This window comes from Manis javanica, chromosome 9 (genome assembly GCF_040802235.1).
Source record: "Manis javanica isolate MJ-LG chromosome 9, MJ_LKY, whole genome shotgun sequence".
Taxonomy (NCBI): Eukaryota; Metazoa; Chordata; class Mammalia; order Pholidota; family Manidae; genus Manis; species Manis javanica.
The window spans coordinates 67,924,448-67,948,280 of NC_133164.1; the positions used below are offsets into that span (position 1 = coordinate 67,924,448).

The 23,833-nt window shown below is 38.0% G+C and overlaps 2 protein-coding genes across 4 annotated transcripts in view; one reads left to right on the plus strand and one right to left on the minus strand.

Moving 5' to 3' along the window:
• Window positions 1-10,659, plus strand: part of RNF138 (ring finger protein 138) — a 45,857-nt gene extending 35,198 nt beyond the window's left edge. For 2 of the 3 annotated variants that reach the window (XM_073212723.1, XM_073212725.1), the window contains 4 exons: window positions 3,669-3,725; window positions 4,740-4,851; window positions 6,261-6,368; window positions 7,859-10,659. In XM_073212723.1, the coding sequence (XP_073068824.1) occupies window positions 3,669-3,725; window positions 4,740-4,851; window positions 6,261-6,368; window positions 7,859-7,927 (346 nt within the window). In that variant the 3' untranslated portion in view covers window positions 7,928-10,659. The remainder of the gene's footprint in view (window positions 1-3,668; window positions 3,726-4,739; window positions 4,852-6,260; window positions 6,369-7,858) is intronic. The other variant, XM_073212724.1, reaches the window with a different exon arrangement.
• A 1,929-nt stretch (window positions 10,660-12,588) lies between these two features.
• On the minus strand, window positions 12,589-13,574 carry LOC108390782 (synaptophysin-like protein 1). Its single transcript, XM_017650042.3, is given in 3 exon segments — window positions 12,589-12,870; window positions 12,872-13,145; window positions 13,189-13,574. Coding segments are annotated over 3 exon segments (720 nt in total). The 5' UTR covers window positions 13,482-13,574; the 3' UTR covers window positions 12,589-12,717.
• Between the last annotated feature and the right edge of the window lie 10,259 nt (window positions 13,575-23,833).

A 23,833-nucleotide genomic window follows, 5' to 3' on the forward strand; every position in this document is an offset into this window, starting at 1 on the left:
TTTACTATTTAAGTATGTTTATTGTCATTTTTTAATAAAGATAATTTTTATCTGTTCTGTGGTGCCATTACTCTGAATTTAAAATTTCCTCATTAAATGTTCCTACTCAAATCAAAATCTTTTGTGGATTAAAAAAATATATACATCTGGTTCCATTCCCTGATTCAGAGGATTTTTTTGTTTTTGTTTCCATTATTGAATGGTTTTTTGCATCACATGAAATTATATATTTTTTAATTGATAATGTGGTAGATAGTTAGTAATAGATTTTCTGTTGTTGAAACGCTTCCTGCATTTCTGCAGTGAATGAGTAGGCTACCAGTAATATAGCCCAGGCCGAATACAGGATGACTACGAACGATTAGAATGGTGATGCCAGTAACAATGGAAAACAGAATTGTAATGGAAGATGAAAGGGAAAAGGCATTTGAAAAGGGCATTAACTTTGATATTAAGATGTTTTAGATCAGTTTGTGATTGCATACCCCATCAGTGAACCAAGTGGACCATATACTCCCGTATATGTATGCTTGTTTAAAAACAATGCATGTATTTTATAATACTGATAGCTTATGTACATTATAAAACATTCACGATTTAGGTGAGATAAAGATGAAATAGTTGGTATAAAAATAAGTTTCGCTTTACTTAATGGTATATAATGTTTTATTCTTAAAGTTTTATTAAAACTTACTGAAACATTGTTGATTATGCTTTCTAAAGTTTAAAAAACATTTAGTTTACCACTGTGACAGAGTAATTCAAAGATTTGGATTTAATTTCACTCTACTTTGATAATTGGTTTTATTGACTATCCTGGCTTAACAAGGTATCTATCACACAAAAAAAATGTAGATCCAAATGGAAGAAGTATGCATCGATTGAGACTAAAATTTTCAATCTGATTCACTAAATATCAAAAGAGCTCTTGAGATTTTTATCTTCCTTGTTGATGTAAGAGTTCTTATAAACCAATCAGCAGTTGTTAAAGTATTTTTGAAGGGCACATTCAAAATCCAATGATTATATTTCTTTGGAAGATTAAAAAAAATGAATAATTTACTGAGTTTAAATGTATGGATATGAAATATTTAAAAAGAGGTTATACACATGTTTCTGGTAACAAAATCATAATATCCGTTTAACAAATATACTCTCCATAGTTTGAGATTATTTTAAAAAGCAGTTTTTAGTCTCCACATTGTTAAAATGCTGCCTTTACCTGAAGAGGCAGATTGATACCTGCTAGAAAGGTGCAAAATAGTAGGCTCCTATTGGGGTGTGGAAGCAGGGAAGCTTGGCTGTTTGCCCGGCATGGAGTATGTGTGGAAAGGTGCATCATTATATTCACGAAGGGAACTGTCATTGGAAAGGTATCTTTATACCAGATACATCCTGTTCTTTGTAGCTTTATTACGAAAAGCAAACCAAAGAAAATGAAAAAAAAAAAGTTAGGTTATCTGTTACATAGATGCTTAATACTGCTAGTTTTTATAAAGGAAAAATAACCAGTTTTCTAACTTTTGTGATACAAGAACAGACTATGTTGTACAGCCTTTTATATTCTACCTGTCTCATTTCTGATTTAACATTTCTGCTGTTGAAAGGCCTTGTTTTTAGAAAGTGACCACATTAATGACCTTCTGTGACACATAAGTAGCAGCACCCTTTGGGAGTGCCCACTTGTCCCTCAAGATCCCTCTATACTCCATAGGACATGATGCTCTGGCATGGGATCCCAGTGAGAGATCTCATTGTTCTGTATGTTACATGGTGGAAAGCCTAGTTCATTTTTTGGAAAAAAAGGAATAAAATGAAAGTTCAATTATTTTCTTTTTCTTTTTTCTTTAGGTATCAATGATATACACTTTTATGAAGGTTTCACATGAAAAACATTGTGGTACTACATTCACCCGTATTATCAAGTCCCCCCCATACCCTGTTGAAGTCACTGTCCATCAGTGTAGTAAGATGCCACAGAGTCACTACTTGTCTTCTCTGTGCTACACTGTCTTCCCCGTGACCCCCCACACCATGTGCACCAATCATAATACCCCTCAATCCCCTTCTCCCTCCCTCCCCACTTGCCCTCCCCCACCCTTCCCCTTTGGTAACCACTAGTCCCTTCTTGGAGTCTGTGAGTCTGCTGCTGTTTTGTTCCTTCAACTTTGCTTCATTTTTATACTCCACGCATGAGGGAAATCATTTGGTACTTTTCTTTCTCCGCCTGGCTTATTTCACTTAGCATAATACCATCTAGCTCCATCCATGTTGTTGCAAATGGTAGGATTTGTCTTCTTCCTATGGCTGAATATTATTCCATTGTGTATATGTACCACATTTTCTTTTCCATTCATCTACTGATGGATGCTTAGGTTGCTTCCATATCTTGGCTACTGTAAACAGTTCTGCAATAAACAGAGGTGCATATGTCTTTTTGAATCTGAGAAGTTGTTTTCTTTGGGTAAATTCCTTGGAGTGGAATTCCTGGGTCAAATAGTATTTCTATTTTGAATTTTTTGAGGAACCTCCATATTGCTTTCCACAATGGCTGAACTAGTTTACATTCCCACCAGCAGTGTAGGAGGGTTCCCCTTTCTCTGCATCCTCACCAGCATTTGTTGTTCCTAGTCTTTTTGATTTTGGCCATCCTTACTGGTGTGAGGTGATATCTCATTGTGGTTTTAATTTGCATTTCCCTGATAATTAGCAATGTGTGGAGCATCTTTTCATGTGCCTGTTGGCCATCTGAATTTCTTCTTTGGAGAATTGTCTGTTCATATCCTCCACCCATTTTTTAATAGGGTTATTTGCTTTTTGGGTGTTGAGGCGTGTGAGTTCTTTATATATTTTGGATGCTAACCCTTTGTTGGATATGTCATTTACAAATATATTCTCCCATACTGTAGGATGCCTTTTTGTTCTACTGATGGTGTCCTTTGTTGTATAGAAGCTTTTTAGTTTGGTGTAGTCCCATTTGTTCATTTTTGCTTTTGTTTCCCTTGCCCAAGGAGATGCATTCAGGAAAAAGTTGCTCATGTTTGTATTTAAGAGATTTTTGCTTATGTTTTCTTCTAAAAGTTTTATGGTTTCCAGACTTACATTAAGGTCTTTGGTCCATTCTGAGTTTTCCTGTGTGTGTATGGAGTTAGACAGTAATCCAGTTTCATTCTCTTACATGTAGCTGTCCAGTTTTGCCAACACCATTTGTTGAAGAGGCTGAAAGTTCAATTGTTTTCTTAAGCCTTCTTCACTTTGGAGGCCACAACTTCAAGCTATATCCTAGTTAGAAGTCAAAAAGTTTATGAAATCTTGATTCTCCCCCAGCATTCAAAAACTTCATAGTCTAGGCAAAGACAGAGAGGTCTATTCATGTGAAAGTCTGAAGGAACTGGGGAAATGCTATCATGCTGTGGACTTAAGATAAGTCTGCAGACTTCTGTAATTGCCACACTTTCTAACTGAGGAGGTTAATTTTAAAGGATGTGAATAGATCTAATCAGCAGGGTTTTTTTGAAAAGTTAACTAATTCTATCATATAGTTCAAAACTATTTGAAGTTCAGGCTTTTAAAACAAATTCAGACCAGTCACATTAGTAATTCAAGTTCATGAATCTGTAGCGTACTTTATTACTTGAGGTATTAACTGCCCCCCCATGCTTCTTAAGTAATAGGAGTGAAACATCCACATCTGATAACACAGAAACTTATCAAGAGAATACAAGGTAAGCCTTTGAAAATTCTGCTGCTTCAATAAGTAAAATCACTTTGTAATAATAATTTTTTAAATGAAACATTTTTTTTTTTCTCAGTTAAATGATCAGACATAATGCAAGATGCTGCCAGTTTAGAAGTAAATGATGCAGTTGCTGCTTTTATGGATTACATTAAATTAGAAGAGTTTAGCTCTCCTCTTTCACTGGGGTCAGGCTCCTTTGCATGATTTAGGTAGTTGTCAGCATTGAACTGTCTGTCCCTTTCTGAAATTCAGAGGTACTAAAACCTAGTGATGAATGAACCTCAAAGTGTTTTGAAATGTTGATCATTCTGATGATCAATTCTTTTGTGTTTTACTTTTCCTGTGAATTTTATACGTTAGATTCCTAGATACTGGGATGGGTTCAAAATAATAACATTGATGAAAGTCTCTTAAAAGTTTTAAGTTTCTAGATATGGGATTTCCAAACTGGGACACTCTGGGACCATACCTTGTTCGATTGGAGCATTTTAATATTTTTAATTGAATCATTGTAAAACCAAGGACAATTTTATAACTTTTTTGTATGTGGCTGTTACATGGAGGGCAATATCTCTAAGTAGGGATAAATTACTTTAAAATAAATGAATCCTAGAGGATTTTCCCTTCAAGTCAAGTGTCTTGTTGTTTTAAATAAATTTGTTTAAATTGAAAAAAAAAATTTGTTTTCAAGGAATGTACAGTGACATCTGTAGGCCTCACATAAATGCCTTTGCTGTTTGGGTCTAATGAAGCAGTTGGATTTGTTTTTGTTTTTGTTTAGGTCTTAGAGGCACCTGAGATGCTAGGCTGCTTACTGTAAACTGAGATTGTTTCAGAACAGCTGTTATAGATCATTTATTTAAAACACAGTTCTTTCAAAATGGGAGAATCTTTGAATAATAATTTTAAGAGAGACTTAGAGTCATTTGTCAGGAAATTACAAGAGCATAATTTTTATGTTATGATTTTAAACTGTATGTCACTTAAAATCATTTTATAGTTCTTCTGGGCAGCCCACCTTTAAGTGCCCCTTGTGTCAAGAATCAAATTTCACCAGACAGCGTTTACTGGACCACTGTAACAGTGAACACCTATTTCAGATAGTTCCTGTGGTAAGTACCTTTGTTTATGACAGCCTTCTTGCTTAAAGTATGCTGTTCCATTTATTTCACTTCATGTATACAGAAGGGGAGGGTAGTTGATTTACCTTTGGATGGGATATTATCTGTAAGAGAGATCTTTTTCACCAAATATTGATGACTGTGAAGCAAAATGAGATATTTGAAATTCTAGCAAGTCACATACAAAAGGGAAGGTGCTTACTGTGAAGGTGATGTAGGGTGATAGGTTGAAGAAGAGTGAAATGATGGAAGATGAGGTCAGGGCTCCTTCCCAAGACGTGGCCGGGCCTGACTGGCGGGACCTGTCAGTCTCCTGGCCTGTGGGATGCGGGCGGCTGCATCTGGTCAGTAGCATCCATTGTGGGTAGAAGCACTGTCAAGGAGGAGTGAAGTCAGTAGATATTTTAAATTGTATCCTTGCCAAATCTAGTGTATGATGCATAAAGCTAGGATGGAAAAGAGTCATACATTGTTTTTGATGCCATTTTGAGGGTATGTAAGAAGGAGGGAAAGGCTTTTTGCCTGAATGAGGGAGATAGAGTGGCAGGCAGGATCCAACAGTGGGTTAGTGGTCCTGCAACTCCTCGTTTGGAACCTGAGTTTCACAGCAGATGGAGGAGCAGCTGAGCTGGCGGAGATACTTTCTTTTCAACAAAACGTTATAAATATTTTCTTCAGAAATAAAAATAGAAGGAAACATAAATAAAGGATTGAGATACTTCTATACCCTTTTAGTGGCTGTACTAGAAAAAATTGTGAAAGAATATGCCTCAGTAATTATTGATGATACCCTTAAACTCTCTCCTAATAGTAAGGGAGACAAACCATCTACTTTTTGTTTCTGCGTTATATTCAATATAGCACAAACTCTGGCTACAGTCCAATTACTGTAAGTTCCATTTTATTTTATTTCAGTGTGTTATCCATTCACTTTTTAATATGTACTTCATTTAAAACCTTAAAGGAACAACTTATTGTTTACTTCACTTTCATTTCACTTATAAATGAAAATAAGCTAATCATTATATCACAGTTGTGTGGTCAAATGAGATTACATACAGGTTAATGATAACTATCATTACAGTTGGTATTTTTAAAGGCTGGATTTGATGTTTCTGTTGAAACAATTGTGTACAATTGGAGATTTAAGTAATGAAATGTATTAAATCTCTTTTGGTTAGATTAGTATAATCTATCTAAAGGTAGTGTGGTTAGGAAATGATCTAGCCTTGGAATTTGGCTCCTAGAAATGCTTTTCATGTCAGTATATTTGGTAACATAATCCTGTATTTTAATATCTTTAATAATTAAAACTTAAAACAGTAATTAAAATTTAAAACTTAAAAATTAAACTGGTTATTCTGATCATTTTTTATTTAAAACGTTTCTGTTTCTTGTAGACATGTCCTATTTGTGTGTCTCTTCCTTGGGGAGATCCTAGTCAGATTACTAGAAATTTCGTTAGTCATCTAAATCAAAGACATCAGTTTGATTATGGAGAATTTGTGGTAAGTGAATTATTCAAGATGAAGAAAACACCATTTAAATATTCAAGTTAAATTAACTTTTTCATCTAGACTTGAGTTTTGAGGCAAGCTGTTGTGCTGTACTTGGTGGCTATAGAGCAAGTTCTGTTATTTTTATAATAATAGGTGAATTTGGTTTGTAGAAGTGGTGAAAGCTGAATTTATGTCCACCTCTGCTAGGGTGATAATTAGAGAAAGAGCAAAGCCCCCAGATTAACAGAATAATGATTTGTATGAAAACTGTCTAGATTTAAGGGAAAGCTGTGCCTGCTGGAATAGTAAAATTGGTACAATGAATGGAGGAGGATGTATTGCTCATGTAGTTTAAGTTGTTTGCTAAGCCCATTATAATAGATTTCCCTTATTGCATGTGGGATATGTTCCTTTTAAAAATGAAGCACCTTAATTAATGAAGAAAGTTACATACATGAAAATGAATCCCCAAAACAAAACATAGGGCTAATTTCCCCTCCCAGATGTGTAATGATAATTTTAAAGAATTAGATGATTTTTGTTTTATCAGTTGTGAAATTGCACTTTATTCACTGACAGTGAATTAAAACCTTATGCAGCTTGAGATGAATCCTGACAAAAATCACTCTCACTTTCCAGTTTGGGTTATTTAGCACAGGCATGCACAGTTCTGACAAAGGCAAGAACATAACTTAATTATTTTCTCTGCTCTCCAGTGTTGGAGATACATTATTCTTGATAAAGGTTGTCTTACTTTGTGGAATTTGCATTTTTTAATTTTACTCTTTTAAAATAACTATTCAAATGTGTGCAGAATTCAGGTGTAAGCTTATAATTTTAGAATTTTTATGAAGTAATTTTATGTTATTCTTAAATTCTCATTGTTGGAAATGTTACTGTGTCTTGGGAAAAAAAACATTTTGCAAACCACGTCGGCTGTAATGGTCAGATTGTTTTACCTCTCCACAGGAGAATATGCAGCTTTAATTACTTGAGATTATCAGTGGAAAGCCTAAAGTCGACCCATAAGTTACCAAATATAATTTTTTATGTTAATTAATAGTGGTATAACTAAGATTGAGCTATAGTTTTTAGCTTCACATGATGATTCAGAAGCTGTACTTAACTCTCCTAATTCCATAGATGCTTATTTTCTTTAAAATATATTTACCTTCCGACATTCAGCGTTTTTTCGTGGAGATGACAAAATTTATCTCTTATGATTGTGGATTATCCTTACCTGTACTTATAATGAATGACTTAATCAGAAGGCACTGTAATTAATCCTCATATTTCATTCTGTGCTGATCCTCTTTATCAATTATTCATAAGTAAATAAACTGAACTTAATTTTTTATTAAGTGTTTAAATCTTTTATATAAAAGAATAGTATATATATATATAAAACAAACTGTTTCAAGTATGTGTAATGTATTGGGAAAAAGCTTGCAAGAGTGGAGTGTGTTTTTTCAGTTGACACGTTGATGTTACTGTTTTAGAATCTTCAGCTGGATGAGGAAACCCAGTATCAAACTGCTGTTGAAGAATCCTTTCAAGCAAACATCTGAAGACTGCAGAATTTTCTGCATCTTTGTACCTGCAAGTGCCATCTCCTGGGGAAGCTACCTGAAGTCACCTGAATAACTTGATGTGTATATTAATAAAAGTAATTCAGTGTTCTGTTTTAGATTTTTGATTGAAAATTAAAGGTGGGATATCTATAAATTTCATCCTCTTGATAAGTTAAAAAATAAGCTAGGACTTTATCTGTAAAAGCATTAAAAGGATTATATTTCATTAATGTAATGGTGAAAAGGGACTCCCTGTTGTACTTTGTCTTTGTAACATTGTGTTGCTGATGACCTTGGTGCAGTTCCTCCCGTTGCAGCTACTGTGCAGGGAGGCACCCAGGAGCAGATCTTCATGGTGTGGGTGAAGTCTCACAGAGCTGAACCAAATGTCAGAGGTGCAGAATGGAAACTTGAAGGGCTAAAGGAAACAATGCAAAAGGAGGCTTTTTTTTTTTTTTTTTAAGAGGGCATCTCTCATATTTATTGATCAAATGGTTGTTAACAACAATAAAATTCTGTATAGGGGACTCAATGCACAATCATTAATCAACCCCAAGCCCAACTCAAAAGGAGGCTTTTTTAATACAGATTCTAGCTGTGGAATTCAACTATAAGAAAATCATATTTATATAGTGTTCAGTATTTTTGAAGACTAGTGAGATTTCTTTAAAAATTATAACTAAGAAGTAAAAGCTCATTATAAAGATGTTTCCTTTTTGCTCTTAGAAGGAAATATCGAGAGAAAAATGTATTTCTTTGATGAGCAGTTGTTAATTTCAAATCTTGTTTGTTTGGCTGACTGATTCGTAAGCCTCAAGTATTGTAAGCTGAATTTCAGCTCTTTGGCCCCAGGATTTTCAATGACCAGTATTTCAGATTAGCTAAGATGAAGCTTTTATTAGGAACTTTCAGTTGGTAGTATTATATTCTACATATATATTTAAAAGAGGTTTGGCTTCATCTCAGTTTAGAAATTTATGCAGCACTAAAGATGTATATGTACATACACAGACACTTTAGTATGTGTGTGTACACACGTATGCATGCAGTTTGTCAGATAATATGCAGACTTCCTAGTGTTTAAAATGGATAAGCAATGTGGGATTGAAGTATTTGTCTGATTTAATAAATTTTTGTATATCACCAGACTTTTAAAAAGTAATATTTGAATGCTAAGTGGTCTAGTTGACTACTATCACACTTTAAAAATTGAGTTTACATGCACAATTAATCTATTTATATGGTGCTCATTTGTTATTCTCAGAGATAACACGTTACTGAAGCAGTGAAACAGATTCTACCAGCCATTCTGTTTCACCACTTTTTATTGACAGCTGAGTTTCTTCTTAGTATTCATTAATGAGAATCATAAAATAACATGTACCAGAAGGCCCAAACCACAGAACAGAAGGTGAAGAGTAGATTAACATCGTGACATTCCATTCTAATGCACATTGTGCTTTCTTTAAAAAAAAAACTAAAAGAACATAAAAGAAAATCTCTGAACTAGTTTGCTGCTAATATATACATATATTGTATAAAAAGTATATTTTGGTTTTGTTAAATTCCTTGTTGACTTTTCTACAGTGAACATTTTTTTAACTTGATTTAATAAAAATGTTAATTTTGGAAGTGGAGTTTTGTAAAAACCTTTTTCAGTCAAACAGTAATGACTTTATAGGTAGTAACAGTCACCAAAAAGCCATACATCTTAGTGAACATAGGCCTTTGTTCTGTCATTCAGAAGGGTGATGTTCACTATGTGCTTGAACCTTTTCTCTGCAGTTACAGAACTGTATTGTAAGAATAGCTTTTAATGAACTCTTTAAAAAGAGACTTTTGACCATACATTTTCCAGTTTAAAGCAATAACTTTGGTACATTCTTTCAAAGTTTAATATTTCCAGTGTCAAGTTAAACCAGTCTGAGATTCAAGAACTTCTTTAAAGGGAAATGGTAGTAAATATCATCTTGATGAAATGTGTTTTGAAGTTTTTTGGATTTGTTAACTATCATTAATAGCCTTGTATGTCTTTCACATAAACGCATAAGGAAAATATTGACTGTATTTGCTATTATCTGGAAATTACTCAGTATGGAAATGTTTAAAATATCCCTTTCATCATAGGATTAGTAATAGAGATAGGTTTTCAGATTCACACTTCAAATTTGTGAGACAACCTCATTTTTTTTAAAACAAGTATCGATATAGAATCTTATATTGGTTTCAAGTGTACAAGACAGTGCTTTAACAGTTATCCATATTATTAAATCCTCAACCCTCATAGTGTGGTTACTGTCTGTCAGCATAGGGAGATGTTGTAGAACCAGTGGCTATATTCTCTGTGCAGTACTACAATACCCAAGACCAATGTATATAAATGATTGGGAATTTTTGTGCCCTTTATCCTCCTCACCCCCAGCCCTCCACCCCACCCCTCTTCCATAGTAACCACGAGTCACTTCTCAGTGTCTGTGAGTCTGCTGCTGTCTGTTCATTCTGATTATTCATATTTATTTTCCACAAATTACATGAGACAACCTAATTTTTAATGTGCATATAGTTGAGTCAGGATGGAGGAGGAAAACTATTGATACTCTGATATCTAAATTTCACTATAACTTACAGGGAAGCTATTTACCTCAACAAATAAATATGTTTATGTTGTTAAACAGAGTCTTACTTGAGATGTATTGCTTTATTTTTCAATTAAAAGTGGTTTTCTCCCACTTGTGTGTCTAATTAAAATTTTGTCTAGAGACAAACCTGGTAACATTTAGCTCTCATAACTCACCCTGGAAGGCACGCAGGAGATAACCCCTTATTCTGCACTTAAAAAAGTGGAGCAGACAGAGCTACCACATGCTGGTACTGTATGCTGAATTTACTTTCCTATTTTATCTTTATTTCAAATTTTAATCAATATAAGAGCTGTTTTTCAAGTTGCCAGTTGGGGCTTTCAAGCCCAGTTAAACATGGAGAGTGGCCTTCAGTAAGCTGTCAGAGCTGTGGGAACACTTGCCAAATACCGTGTCGTACACTGTTGGCTGGTTGGCATTAACTGTGACCGTCAGGGACTCATGACTTGCACACACGAACCCAGGAGGGCTGATACTCAGAAGAGCAAACCCTTTGTGGCAGTCATGGCACTTCAGGCTTTGTAGAGACGATGTGACCAAAAAACAAATCCATGTAGTAAATTCGTAATAGGAATAAAATACTCATTCCGTGATATCACTTAGTATGCAATTTAATTTTCCAATTAGCCAGTAGTTTTCAAAAAAGATGGGGAGTGGGAATGAAGTACATTAGGGATGCAAAGAGGAACAGCCTGCGTGCCCCCCAACAGCTGCGCTCCAATCGTGGGGCCGAGAGTAGTCATTGAGATTAGAATCGCGTAAATCCCCTTGTGCCCCTCCCCAGTCACGTGTTGCTGGCTCCTCTACCTTCTGATACCACAGATTGCCTGCTTTCATATCGGATTCGAATGGGAGCCCAGCAGATTATATTTGGCTCCTTTGCTCAACATTGTTTTGAGGGGTTTTTTTCTTTTTAATTTCTTTATTAAATTGGTTGCATAAAAGATGTACATTTTCATACTGACAACACAAAAGCAACAAAAATAAGGCAAATGTGCTTCACATATAAACAATCACATGTTAAGAATAGGAAACCTAGCCCTGTACAACAAAAAGATTAGGAAGCAAACTGAGGAAGCCCTGTATTCAGAATATACCCAAATGTGTGTGCCAAAGCAGCACATCCATAAGAGCTCACCTAAATGCCTTGTTTATGATGCATTAATTCCTTAATTATCCATTTGTGAAATGAACATTAAACATGAAATTCAAATTGCATTTATTTTCACAATATCATTGTTAAAATAGCAACTTCATTGAATCTTGTAAATGTTAAAATGTTTCAAAAATAAAAGACCATGTTAATTTTTTTAACCCTATAAATGGGGTTTTCAAAAACTGGATTATTTTACTCTACTAGCAGGGAGACTGGTTCTCAGCCTGCCCTCAAGTAGCATGAACAAAGGACAGCAGACAAGTGTCACTACGGTAACACCCATGCATGTAACAGTGCGCTGAGCCATGTCTGCGTTCTACTTATATAGCAGGTCTATCAACCAGCCAGCAGCATGCAAGCTTACACCTCATGTGACACAATTACTCAATTAACCATACATCTATGAGAAATTTCCAAACCCATTCCCAAATAATTTGAGCACATGTATTAAGTACGTAGGTCGTTTAGAAAAACAAATAAAACAGACCCAGTCTTTGCAATTGAAAAATTTTCATAACATATAAACAATGTTCAGATATAAATTCTGACCTGAACATTTTTTTCTAAATATGATTTATGTAATCAAGGCTTAAAGACAGGTATATGATCTGTACAAACTTACAGTAGTGTATATTCCAATAGAAATTTTCTTCCTATTATGATAATACAGCTCTTTTCTGAGTGAAGATACAGGTTAAGGCTAAAGGTGTAAACACTTTGGAAGACAAACTTAGTGAAGAAATTACCATTTATTTAAAAATGTGTATTACCTCAATAGTCACCTGAATTTTCAAATTTACATGTGAATACATTTACATCTTACATTTCTAGGAAAGGCAGGCACAGGCTTTATGTAAAAAAAGCAAAATTTTAAACCCACCAATTTATTGAAAAAGCCATTACTTTTATTAGAAACAAATAATGCTTCTCAAGATGTTGATAAAAGGTCATAGTATAGACCTAAGTTTCATACAGTGTACTCCTCCCTTTAATTATATTCCAGGAGGTGGGATACCTCCTTGACTATGAGAAGCAGAAGTATTTGATGGACTGTGTAAGCTGGTCTCCTTGTACACGAACCATGCATTTCCTCCCCAAAGTATCATATTCAGAAAGCCAAAGATCACAGATACATTTAGGGATCCCCATACTAGTCACGGAGCCAAAAGTCCACATCACTCCTGGATGCTTACAAGGCTCAAGTTCCTGGACAATACTGTAACCAGTAGCTGCTTTAATATCTGTAAGAGCTTTAGCCCAGGCTGAAGTGCTCACCAACCATAAAAAAGTGGCAATAAGAGTAACAATAAAGTCAACCATGGGAAGTTTTCGACTTTCCCGATATAGGTTCGTATAACCAACATAGAGCAGAAGAGCAGCCATGCAGTACAGGAAGACAAAGACTGCAAACGTAACAGAATTGCGCATGCAGTACAGGAAGACAAAGACTGCAAACGTAACAGAATTGCGCAGAAGAAGAGTAATCTCCAATAAGGGCATAACTTTTCCAATTTATATCACACACATTTGCATTGTTAGGTGCCTCAAATGATGCCTGAGTCAACCTGAATGGATATCCAAAAGTAGCAGTAACTGTTTTGTTGTCATTAAATTTACGACAACCCACTTGAATTTCCGTTTTGCCCTTAAAACCTCCACAGGTGGCAAAAGCAAAGATAGAAGCAATCCACTCGAGGACCTTGATGAAGCCGAGCGGCTCCTTGAGCGGGTTGAGGCTGAGCTGGAAGGAGGACATCCTCTGAAGGAAGGAGGGAGAAAGTCAGGACTCGGGGCGGAGGAGGAGGGGACCGCCGAGACCGAGCCGCGGGAGGCGAGGAAGGGCAGGCGGGGCGGGCTCCGGGAGGCGGGCGGGGCAGGCGGCGGCAGTTGTGTTTTGAGGTTTTTATGTCAGTTTTTGATTCAGTCAACAGCTCCCTATAGTAACGTCTGTTTTGTTCATAACAAAAGCTAATCTTTAATGTTTGTGTGTGGAAACCCTGTTAGATGTATTACAAGTGGTTCTTTCATGTACGGTAGCACTTGTAAGGTGTCGAATCTAGGTGAAAACAAAACTAGTTCGTGTTCCTCTCGGAGCAAGTGCAGAAAGCCAGGTGAAGGGTGTAACCAGGCCTTCCCCTGCCTGCCCTGCCCTTGCCCATAAGCTGTACATAGGATGTTCTCTTTTAAGGGCGTTTTGTATGCAGTGGATTTTTAAGTTTGCAAGAACTATACTTCCCGGGCCTATAGTCAAATGCTAACTGGAAACTTAAAGGGCCACAGTAGGTACAGAAGTGTTAGGCTTCTGAGAGCATAACACGCAAGCCTCATTTGGGTTAGCCTGGGTTTGATGATTCTTCAGTTTGATGCTTGTGTGATTTTGGGCAAATACTTTGACCTCTCACTTATGGGTTGTGAGGACGGAGTGAGTTAATACACATTGGTTGGGATAGAGTCTGTTATCTTTTTATTCATTCAGTACAGAAATCTGCAATGAAGTTTATATCTGGCAGGAAAGTTGGGAAATGTTGTTTTCTTTTAGAATCTAGAACCTAAAGATGGAATAGTAGTCTTTACTATCCTCAACTTTTGCAGGAAGATCTGATACACTGTCTCCAGGAAGTACAAATACTCTAGACAATGAGAAATTCTAAATAAAAAAATTGTATGTTTTTTTAGAATAGTCCTTACAAAGAACCGTCATCTGACAATAATACTTATTAATCATATATGGATGTCCAGGATTTATGGCAAGAAATTTAAACCCCCATTTTATTGAGGTATAATTGACATACAGCACTGGTTTAGGTGTGCAATAGACTTACTGATGGACGTGTTGTGAATTTATTAGCACAATGAATTTAGTTAAATTTATCATCTCTGTAGATAACAAAAAAAAGTTTTTTGTAATGAGAACTCTTAGGATTTTACTCTCAACTTTCAAATAGACCATAGAACAGTGTTAACTATAGTCATCATGTTCTGCATTAGGGCCCATTTTTGTTTTTAATTTTAACATGCTTGATACTTACCTAGATTTACCATGAAAAAACCACTGTGTAGAAGAAAATTTAGTTTGTAATATTAGCAAATTGCATCAATAGTTTATAAATGGTTATCTTGGTCATTTGGTAATCTTGAATTGTTTTAAATAGTTTTTATGACTTTTATGAAAGTTCATGAGTGTTGGTTGAGAATATCACTTAATACCAAGTTTGTTTTTCTGTTTCCAGACAGAATTGATATATTATACCTGAAAAGCATTTTTCTGTTTATGAAATAATTTCAGGCTCATTAGGCCAACAGTTCTGCATTTCTTGGTCTCAAGACCCTCCATTGCACTCCAGTTACTGAGAAACCCCTGTGAGGTTTTGTTATTATTGTTGATGTCATCAGTCTTTAAAACCAGCAAGTTGAGAAAATCACACCTTTTCCAAAATTCTAACAGTTGCTTAAAACCTCAAATTTTGTCATTGATAACAAATAGCTGGTTATTTCCTTGAAGTGACAAGCTCATATCCTGTATGTACCCAACTCTGAATAAGATGATTTGTTCTCAGATGCATTTTCAAGCCAAGAATGTCAGTGCCATGAAAAAGCTAGTTGAGCTTAACATAGTTGTGCAAACACATTTCCTTGAGATAATCATTCCACCTAGTTATGCAGCAATATGCTTTCTGTGAATTTCCTATTTAATTTCACAGAATACTTAAAAGACTTGTCTTAAGGGTTAAATTTTAATACAGTTAAAGATTTCAGCATTTGATCAAGGATATTTTTAAGTAAAGCTGCTTTCCCCACCTGCCATTAGGGCATGGTGGTGAAGAACATAAAAACTCTGTTTGGTACTCCTGCCTTGATTCAGGCTAGAGCAACAACGTTGCAAAAGTTAATACAGGGACTCTCTTGTCCCCTCCTGGCGTGAGCTGGGAGCTCTGTCCTTTCACTGTATCTCTAAATAAAAGCCTGTACCTTGCTCTCCTAAAAAAAAAAAAAAAAAAAAAAAAAGTTAATACAGCCGGGCCAGCAAGCGCCGTGTTCAGGGAAAGGTGTTCCAAGGCCACACCCCCTTTCCAGGGTTCATTGTCCACACTTGGTATGGTCTGTATTTCATAAGTTAAAATTGTTTTAGTACATTCATTGTCTTAATGGTGTCATTTGAAGTACAAAAGTTTTGAATTTGATGAGGTCCATTTGATGTTTTTTCTTTCACAGACTGTGCTTTTGGTGTCAGAAATCTTTGCCTGACCCATGGTCTCACATTTTTTCCTATACTTATTTTAGAAGTTTTAATGTTTTTGCGCTTCCATTTAAGGAAAGATGATCCATTTTAGGTAAGTTCTGTGCATGGTGTGTGGTATGGTGCTTGTGTGTAGAAAGCACCTGGTTATCCTTTCCCCCAGGGGATTGCCTTGGTACCTTCCATGAAAATCTGTTGGGCATAAGCAAAGGATTTATCTTAATATTCCCAGTTCTGTTCCATTGGTCTGTTTGTACTTATGCCAGTACTACACTCTCTTAATTGTAATTTTAGAGGACTATTGAAATACAGAAGTAAAAGTTGTCCTCTAACTTTGCTAGCAAAATAGTTTTGGTTGGTACAGTTCTTTGGCATTTCTGTGTACATTTTAGGATCTATTTGCATATTTCTGCAAAAAAAAATAATCACACATTCTTAAATATAGAAACTCCTTTTAAATAGCAACCTCATTTCACATATTTAATGAGCCCATAATAAATGTAGTGTGTAAAAAAAAATTCTGTCATAGCAATGATCCTGAATATAAGAAAAGTAATTTTCTAAACATTTATATAGTTGGGCTATATTAACAAAAATAGTCCTAGAAAATACTGTTGGAGAACTGACACACTTCTCATCCATGGCTGCCTGTTGCTACTTTTAGAAACTAAGCAAAATATTATGCCGTTTCCTAACATAAATGGTATTCTATGCAGAAAAAGAACTAGCAAACATCCAGAGGTAACCTTAAGCAACGTCGTATGCAGTTTCTTTAAAAAATTTTTTATTTAAAATAGAAGTATTTTCTCTTGGTTATCCATTCATCCGTCTTCCCATCCTGTCTAGCTATCTGTTTGTTGTGGGAAACTTCGTTTTTGTGGTTTTTTAAAGTTTTTGGTACTTCAAGAAGATGCTTTATGGTTTCTGCAGAAAAACAAGTATTTTATATTTGATTAGACATTTAAATTCCCATGAAATCCAGTTTTTGCTTTTGTATGTTAACATAATGTGCCCCGACCCGCGGGACGAACGTGGAGTGTAGCCGGAGACGCCTGCAGAAATGAAACAAGCAAGGGACACAAAGAACGACCAGCAAGGCAGGGTGTCTGATCAAGCTGGCACAGTTTATTGTTTGCAGGCTTAATTTATACAGGTCAGCAAGGAAGGGGTGGGTCAAAAGACAATTGGACCTTAGGTGGCGCCGGTGGGAAGGTGTAGAGGGGTGATTGGGCCTTGGTTGGTGCCAGCGGGAGCAGAGGACCCGGAAGAGAAGCGGGGAGTATGCCATTTTGTGGGTGAGGGCCCTTTGGTCTCCGGCATCTCCTCCCTTGCTGTTTTTTAGGAGGGGTTGGAGCACTACTTAGGGTGCTTTGAGCCACTTATCTTCTGGGTAGACGGTGCCTGTCTTAGGTTTAGAGGTCTTATACCTGGCCTCTGTTTCCAGGAGCTTGCCTCCTTTTGGAGTCGGCCTGGTATATTGAGGGGAGCTTGCCCTAATACTGGATCGGCCTGTACATATAGGAGCTTGCCCCAGTATTTGATCGGCCCTTTTAACCAGAGGTCTTATGTCTGTCCTGTATCCTTGCAGGTATATCCTCTTAATTACCCGTCATTCACTACCTGTCTAGTTGCCCAGGAACATTGTCAAGGAGCAGGACGAGAAAACCTTGACGTGGCTCTTTTTTATTCCCAAGTTACTCCTGGCGCAAGGCTCTATGTAAGGATCTACACCCTGATCAGCTAATGCAAGGCGATGATAATGAACTTGGATGGGCTTTGCTATAAGAGAGTCGATTTGCTGTTTGATTAGCATTGTGAGTCTTTTAAAGGCCCAGGGGCCGAAGGAAAGTATTAGTATTAATCCCAGGAGCGGGCCTAATATGGGAAGAAGGTAGGGGAGGAGTCCATTTAGTCCTGTCCAGAGAGGGTTGTCACAGAGCTCTTTCTTCCTTTCGAGATCGTCTTGAAGAGTCTTTATCTTGTCTCGGACAATGCCTGACTTGTTAGCATAGAAACAGCACTTTTCCTGTAAAGTTAAACAGATACCTTCCTGTTCTGCTGTGAGGAGGTCTAAGCCTCTACGGTTTTGCAAAACTACTTCTGCTAGAGAGTCTATTTGGTCTTGGAGATCATTAATTGTTCCTGAGAGGGCTTGGATGTCATTGATTAGTTGATGGGACAACTTATGGAGGAATGTACGGCTATTCCTGCTCCTGCTGTTCCTGTGGCTACTGCGGTAGTAATCCCGAGGCCTACTAGGAGTGGGATAAGCTGGATGGCTCTTTTAGAGCGTGGATGCCCTGCTATATACTCAAGGCTGGGTATGGGGATAGGTTCTTCTCCTGGGATAATATCAATATCTGGGAGAATACTGGCTTGCACACATAACCCAGTCCAATTTGTGGGTAGGGCGGTGAAGGCCAGGTTTCCTCCACAGATAAAGACTTGCCCAATAGCGGGGCAAAGAGATGAGGTATAATTAGAAACTTGGGAGCAATCTGTGAAAGAGGCAAATCCTACGTTTACATCATCACTATTATTCTGGGGCTGCTTTAGTATGCATAGGGATGTGTTAAATCCTACAAGCTGTACTCTAAAGGATGAGTTAAGAGTACAATTCTGTTCTGGCAGTGTATTGGTAGCGTTAGTGGGAATTGCGAGGGGCATAGGCGTACCAAGGGTCATGCATAGCCAGCAATTTTCAGCAAGGCTGGGATTAGTAGCGTTTAGTGTGCTATGGGTGGCTTTTAGAATATCAGCAGTCTGGGTGTCAAGATCTATGCCACGAGACTTGGGCAAGGTTAGAGGGTGATACTCTAGGGGAGGGTATTTTTCTTTGATAAGATCTTCAATTTTCTTTTGAACTTGGGCTTCTCTCACCTTGTCTGTGGGTCCACCGCCATCAGATATGTAGATCGGTGCTTGCAGTGGCCAGCAAATCTCTTTGCCATTTGGCCATGGCAAGAGGACTGTGCATATTTAGAATGTCCTCGGGGGTTGCTATAATCATACTCGCCTCCCAAGGAACCAATATAAGCATTTTGTAAGATAGCTGTTAGATATTTTTTGCCATTGGCACCGGTGCACTGTTGGACAGTGTGGCAACAGGTAGAGTGTAATTCAGTGGCCTTTTGGCAGGGGTTGGGACAAGGCCCTGGTTTGCCATTAATTGTAGGTATAATTTTGGGCTTTCTTACACATTTCCAAGAAAGGGGCTTCCAACCTACTCCGGATGAATATCCGCCTGCAGAGATATCTGCTGTGAGGTATGCTATTTTGTCTTGGCAGTCTACAGGTTCTCCGGCAGTCATTTGAGGTCCAGCTATGTATTTTGTCCCTTGAGATGTTACTTGTTTATGTCCTCCCAGACTGGATTCTAAATCTAGTATTCCTCCCTTACAATCACAAGGGCTTCCATACAACTTGGTGAGGACTTCAATGTTATTTACAGGGGGTCCCATTCCTCCTAGGACAACAGTGACTATTACAGTAGTGATAAGGGAATGGATAATAGACATGATGACTTTTTAGGGTTCAGTGAAAATAGGCGAGATCACTGGTAGTAGGTCTACAACTGTACTAACAAAGGTTAGGTGGGCTTACCTTGTCCAGTGATGATGAATATTTTTTTTTCCTGAAAGGCAAAGAAAAACTGTTCTCAGGGAGGATTCTCCTCCCTGGAATGTATTGGGCTATTATTAATATGTTTTAAAGGGGTATTAATGGGTTTGACAAGGCGCTCAGGTAACCATCTAGGTCCATTTCCCTGTGTATCATATACACAGGCGTGGCCTCTACCCCAGATAAGAACTGAGTCTGGACCATGCCATTTAAAGGTTAGAGGATCTTTCCATAAGACTTCTTCAAATTGGTGTTTCGTTTCTTGGTGCCACAACCTGTCGGCAGCAGACTTGTTGTGGTTGTCTAATTGTAAAAAGTTGAGCATGAATAGTGCATGATTAAGAAGGTTTTTTGGAGAGCCTTTTATAGGGTAAACAGTGTTGGTTTTAAGCTTATTAATTGTATTCTTTAGTGTCTGATGGGTTCATTCGATTATTCCTTGTCCTTGGGGGTTGTAAGGAATACCCGTGATATGCTTGATTTGGAATTGATGGCATAAATTTTGAAATGCTTGTGCAGTGTATCCAGGCCCATTATCTGTTTTAATAGTTTGAAGTTTATCAATAACAGTAATTCATTGGAGAACATGGGCTATGACATTTTTGGTGGCTTCGCCACTGTGGAGGGTGGCAAATATAAAACCACTGTAGGTATCAATAGTCACGTGAGTATATTTAAGAGCTCTAAACTCAGGGATATGGGTGACATCCATTTGCCAGATTTCATTAGAGAGTAAGCCTCTCGGATTAACTCCTAAATGAGGGAGGGGCAGTGAGGTAACACACTCCGGGCAGTCTTTAACAACTTGCCTAGCTTGTTCTCTGGTGAGTTTAAATAAAAGTCGAAGAGTGTGAGCATTCACATGATGAAGAGCATGGTATTGACTAGCTTTGGTGACTGCATCGGTTGTAATGGAATATGCGAATGTGAAGCGGGTATTTTTGTCTGCAAGGGCATTGCCTTGGGAGAGGGAAATAGGAAGGTCGGTGTGGGCTTGCAGATGTCCAATATAGAAAGGGGCTTGTCTGAGTAATATAAAGGTTTGGAGTTGTTGGAAGAGGGAAACAGCGTTGGTAGAAGGTTTAATATAAGGGACTGTTTCTAGAATAGGAACTGAATATGCTATGTAGGCACTGTCGGTATACAGATTAAAAGGGATTTGGCTCAACATTTTAAAAACTTGTAAGATAGCAAATAATTCTACAAGTTGGGCTGATTTAAAGGGTGATTGAATACTGTAACTCTGTGAGTTTATAACATAGGCAGCAATACCAGAGGAGGAGCCATCAGAAAAAACTAGAGAGGCATTTTCTAAAGGAGTGGATGAGGTTATTTTTGGGAAAATAAAGGGATGTAGTCGTGAGAATTGAAGGAGTTTATGTGAGGGATAGTGATTATCGGTTTTACCTTGGAAAGAAGCAAGGGATATAATCCAATCATCTACATTCTGGGACAGCCAATCTGTTTGTTCTTTTGTATAAGGAATGATGAGCTGATCAGGGTCTCTGCCAAAATGCTGGCGGCTTTTTTCTCTGCCTATTTTTATGACCTTTGCAACTAGTGAGGGGTATGTGATAAGAACTTTAGGTGGGGAGGAGGGCAAATGGATCCATAACAAAGGATTATTTTGCCATAAAACTCCAGTAGGGGTATGTGGCATATTACAGATGATGAGAGCGAAGGGTCTGTCATAGGATAGGAACGTAATATGTTGTTGTTGTATAGCTGTTTCAACAATGTTTAAAGTTTCTTTTGCCTCGGTGGACAGTTTCCAAGGGGATGAGGGATTGGGGTCTCCTTGTAGTATATCAAAAAGAGGTTTTAACTCTCCAGTGGTTAATTTAAGATAGGGTCTGAGCCAGTTAATGTCTCCCAAGAACTTTTGGAAATCATTCAGTGTTTGTAAGTGTGATGTTTTTAATTGGATCTTCTGGGTAGTGATTTTGTTTGAAGTTAATTCAAAGCCAAGATAGTAATAGGGATAGTAATAGGGATAGCAATTTGGAGACCGAAAAAGGTGAGACGGGTGGTCAATTCTTGGCTACATTTTAAGACTTCAGAGTTGGATGCTCCAGCCAGGAGGATATCATCCATATAATGAATGATATAGATGGAAGGCCACCAGGGTCTGAGGGGATCTAGGGCTTGGGCTACAAATTTTTGACATAGTGTAGGGCTGTTTGTCATACCTTGAGGGAGTACTTTCCACTGGTAGCGATGCATTGGCCCTTTAAAATTGGTGACAGGAATACTAAACGCAAAGCGTTCTTTATCTTGGGGATGGAGTGGAATGGTAAAGAAACAATCTTTAAGATCAATGATGATCTTGAAATAATTAGCTGGGATGGCTATTGGAGAGGGGAGACCGGGTTGAAGGGCTCCCATCAAGAACATGGTTTTGTTGATTTCTCTGAGGTCTTGGAGGAGTCTCCATGCTCTTGATTTTTTTAAAAATTACAAATATAGGAGTGTTCCAAGGAGAGGTGGTGGATTCTAAGTGTCCAGCAGCTAATTGTTCCTGTACTAACTTGGTAGCTACTGTAACTTTTTCTTGATTTAAAGCCCATTGATCTACGCAGACAGGAGAGTCTGATTTCCATTTTATTTTATCTGCGTGGGGTACAGGAAAGTCAATGGCCATCATGGAAAATTTATATTCCCTACTCCTAAATGGTCATTCTTGGGTATGACAGTAAGAGGTTCTTTTATACCTTGGCTACTTTTTCCTAGGCCCTGGCCGGGCAGATAGCCTTGGTTAAGCATTTGTTGGGTAATTATATCATTTGGGCTAGCCATGACAAGTTTCAATTGAGATAAAATGTCATGTCCCCATAAGTTAATGGGTAACCCAGCTACTATGTAAGGTTGGACTTGTCCTGAATTTCCTTTTTTATCTTTCCAGATTAAAATTTTAGAACTTTGTTTGGGGTTAGTGGATTGACCAATACCTTTGAGATGGGTTACAGACGTACTGCAGGGCCAACTAGGAGGCCACTGTTGGGCTGATATCACTGTAGCATCTGCTCCTGTATCAACTAATCCTTCAAAGGATTTGCCATCTAATTGTAGGGTTAACAATGGCCTTTCGGTGGTGATTTGTTGTACCCAATAGGCATCAGAGAAGCCAAAGGCAACATTTGATCTGGAATTTGTATTATAACTTTTATGTGTTGACTCTAACGGGAGTAGTAAGAGTTGGGCTATTCGTTCCCCTTTAGATATGGATATCGGGCCCGTTGGAGCAGAGGCTAGGAGGGTGATTTGTCCTGTATAATCATTGTCAACAACTCCTGATATAATATGGAGGCCAACTAATGCAGGGCTTCTTTGTCCTAAAGTTAGACCAAAGGTACTGGAGGGTAAGGGCCCATAGGTTTCTGTAGGGAGCAGCTGGATACCTTGGTCGGGTATTAATATTGTGTTGGTGGTGGAACAGAGGTCCAATCTTGCGCTTCCTGGGGTGGCACGGGAGGGAGAACTGATGTCTGCGCAGGGAGGATTCGCTGCTGTTGAGCTTGGGGAACGAACCTGATAGCCCCTTGGTTCGTGCTCGGTGGTGGGGCCAGGGGCTGGCCCCTCTGGGAGTTTCCCTGGAGTGGTGGGAGGGGTGTGCCTTCAATATTTGTCTTAGAACGGCATTCATTAGCCCAATGTAAACCGCGCCTGCATCGAGGGCAAACACTTTTGGGGGGAGCGCGAGGCGGGTGAGGCTGGATCTCTGTCGGACACTGGCGGGCGAAGTGTCCTGGTTGCTTGCAATTAAAGCAAGTTTTTTGTTTATTGTTATCTATTTTAATGTCTTTAAGTGCCATTCCTATGGCTAATCCAATTGCATGAGAGGTTCCTATGCCTGAGCAAAGTTTAATATAATCAGAGAGACTGCCACAACGGTGAGGTCTTATGGTTTCTTGACAGGTCGGGTTAGCATTTTCATAAGCTAGGTGTTTAACAAAGGCACTTTCTGTTTCTCCTCCCCCCGACTAGTCGCTCAGCAGCGTCTGTTAGGCGACTAATGAAGTCGCTGTAAGGCTCGTCAGGACCTTGGCAGATTTTTGCTAGGGAGGTAGTAGAGGAGCCTTTAGGGGGAAGGCACCGCCAGGCCTTAAGGGCCGCGTTTTGGACTTGAGCTAAAAGGCCTGGGGGGAAGGCTGCTTGGGCCTCATTTGTTTCATAGGGGCTGCGCCCAAGCAGTTTATCTCTTGTCCATGAGCGCGAAGTTTTACTTTCGCTATTGCGCTGCGCAGTCTCAC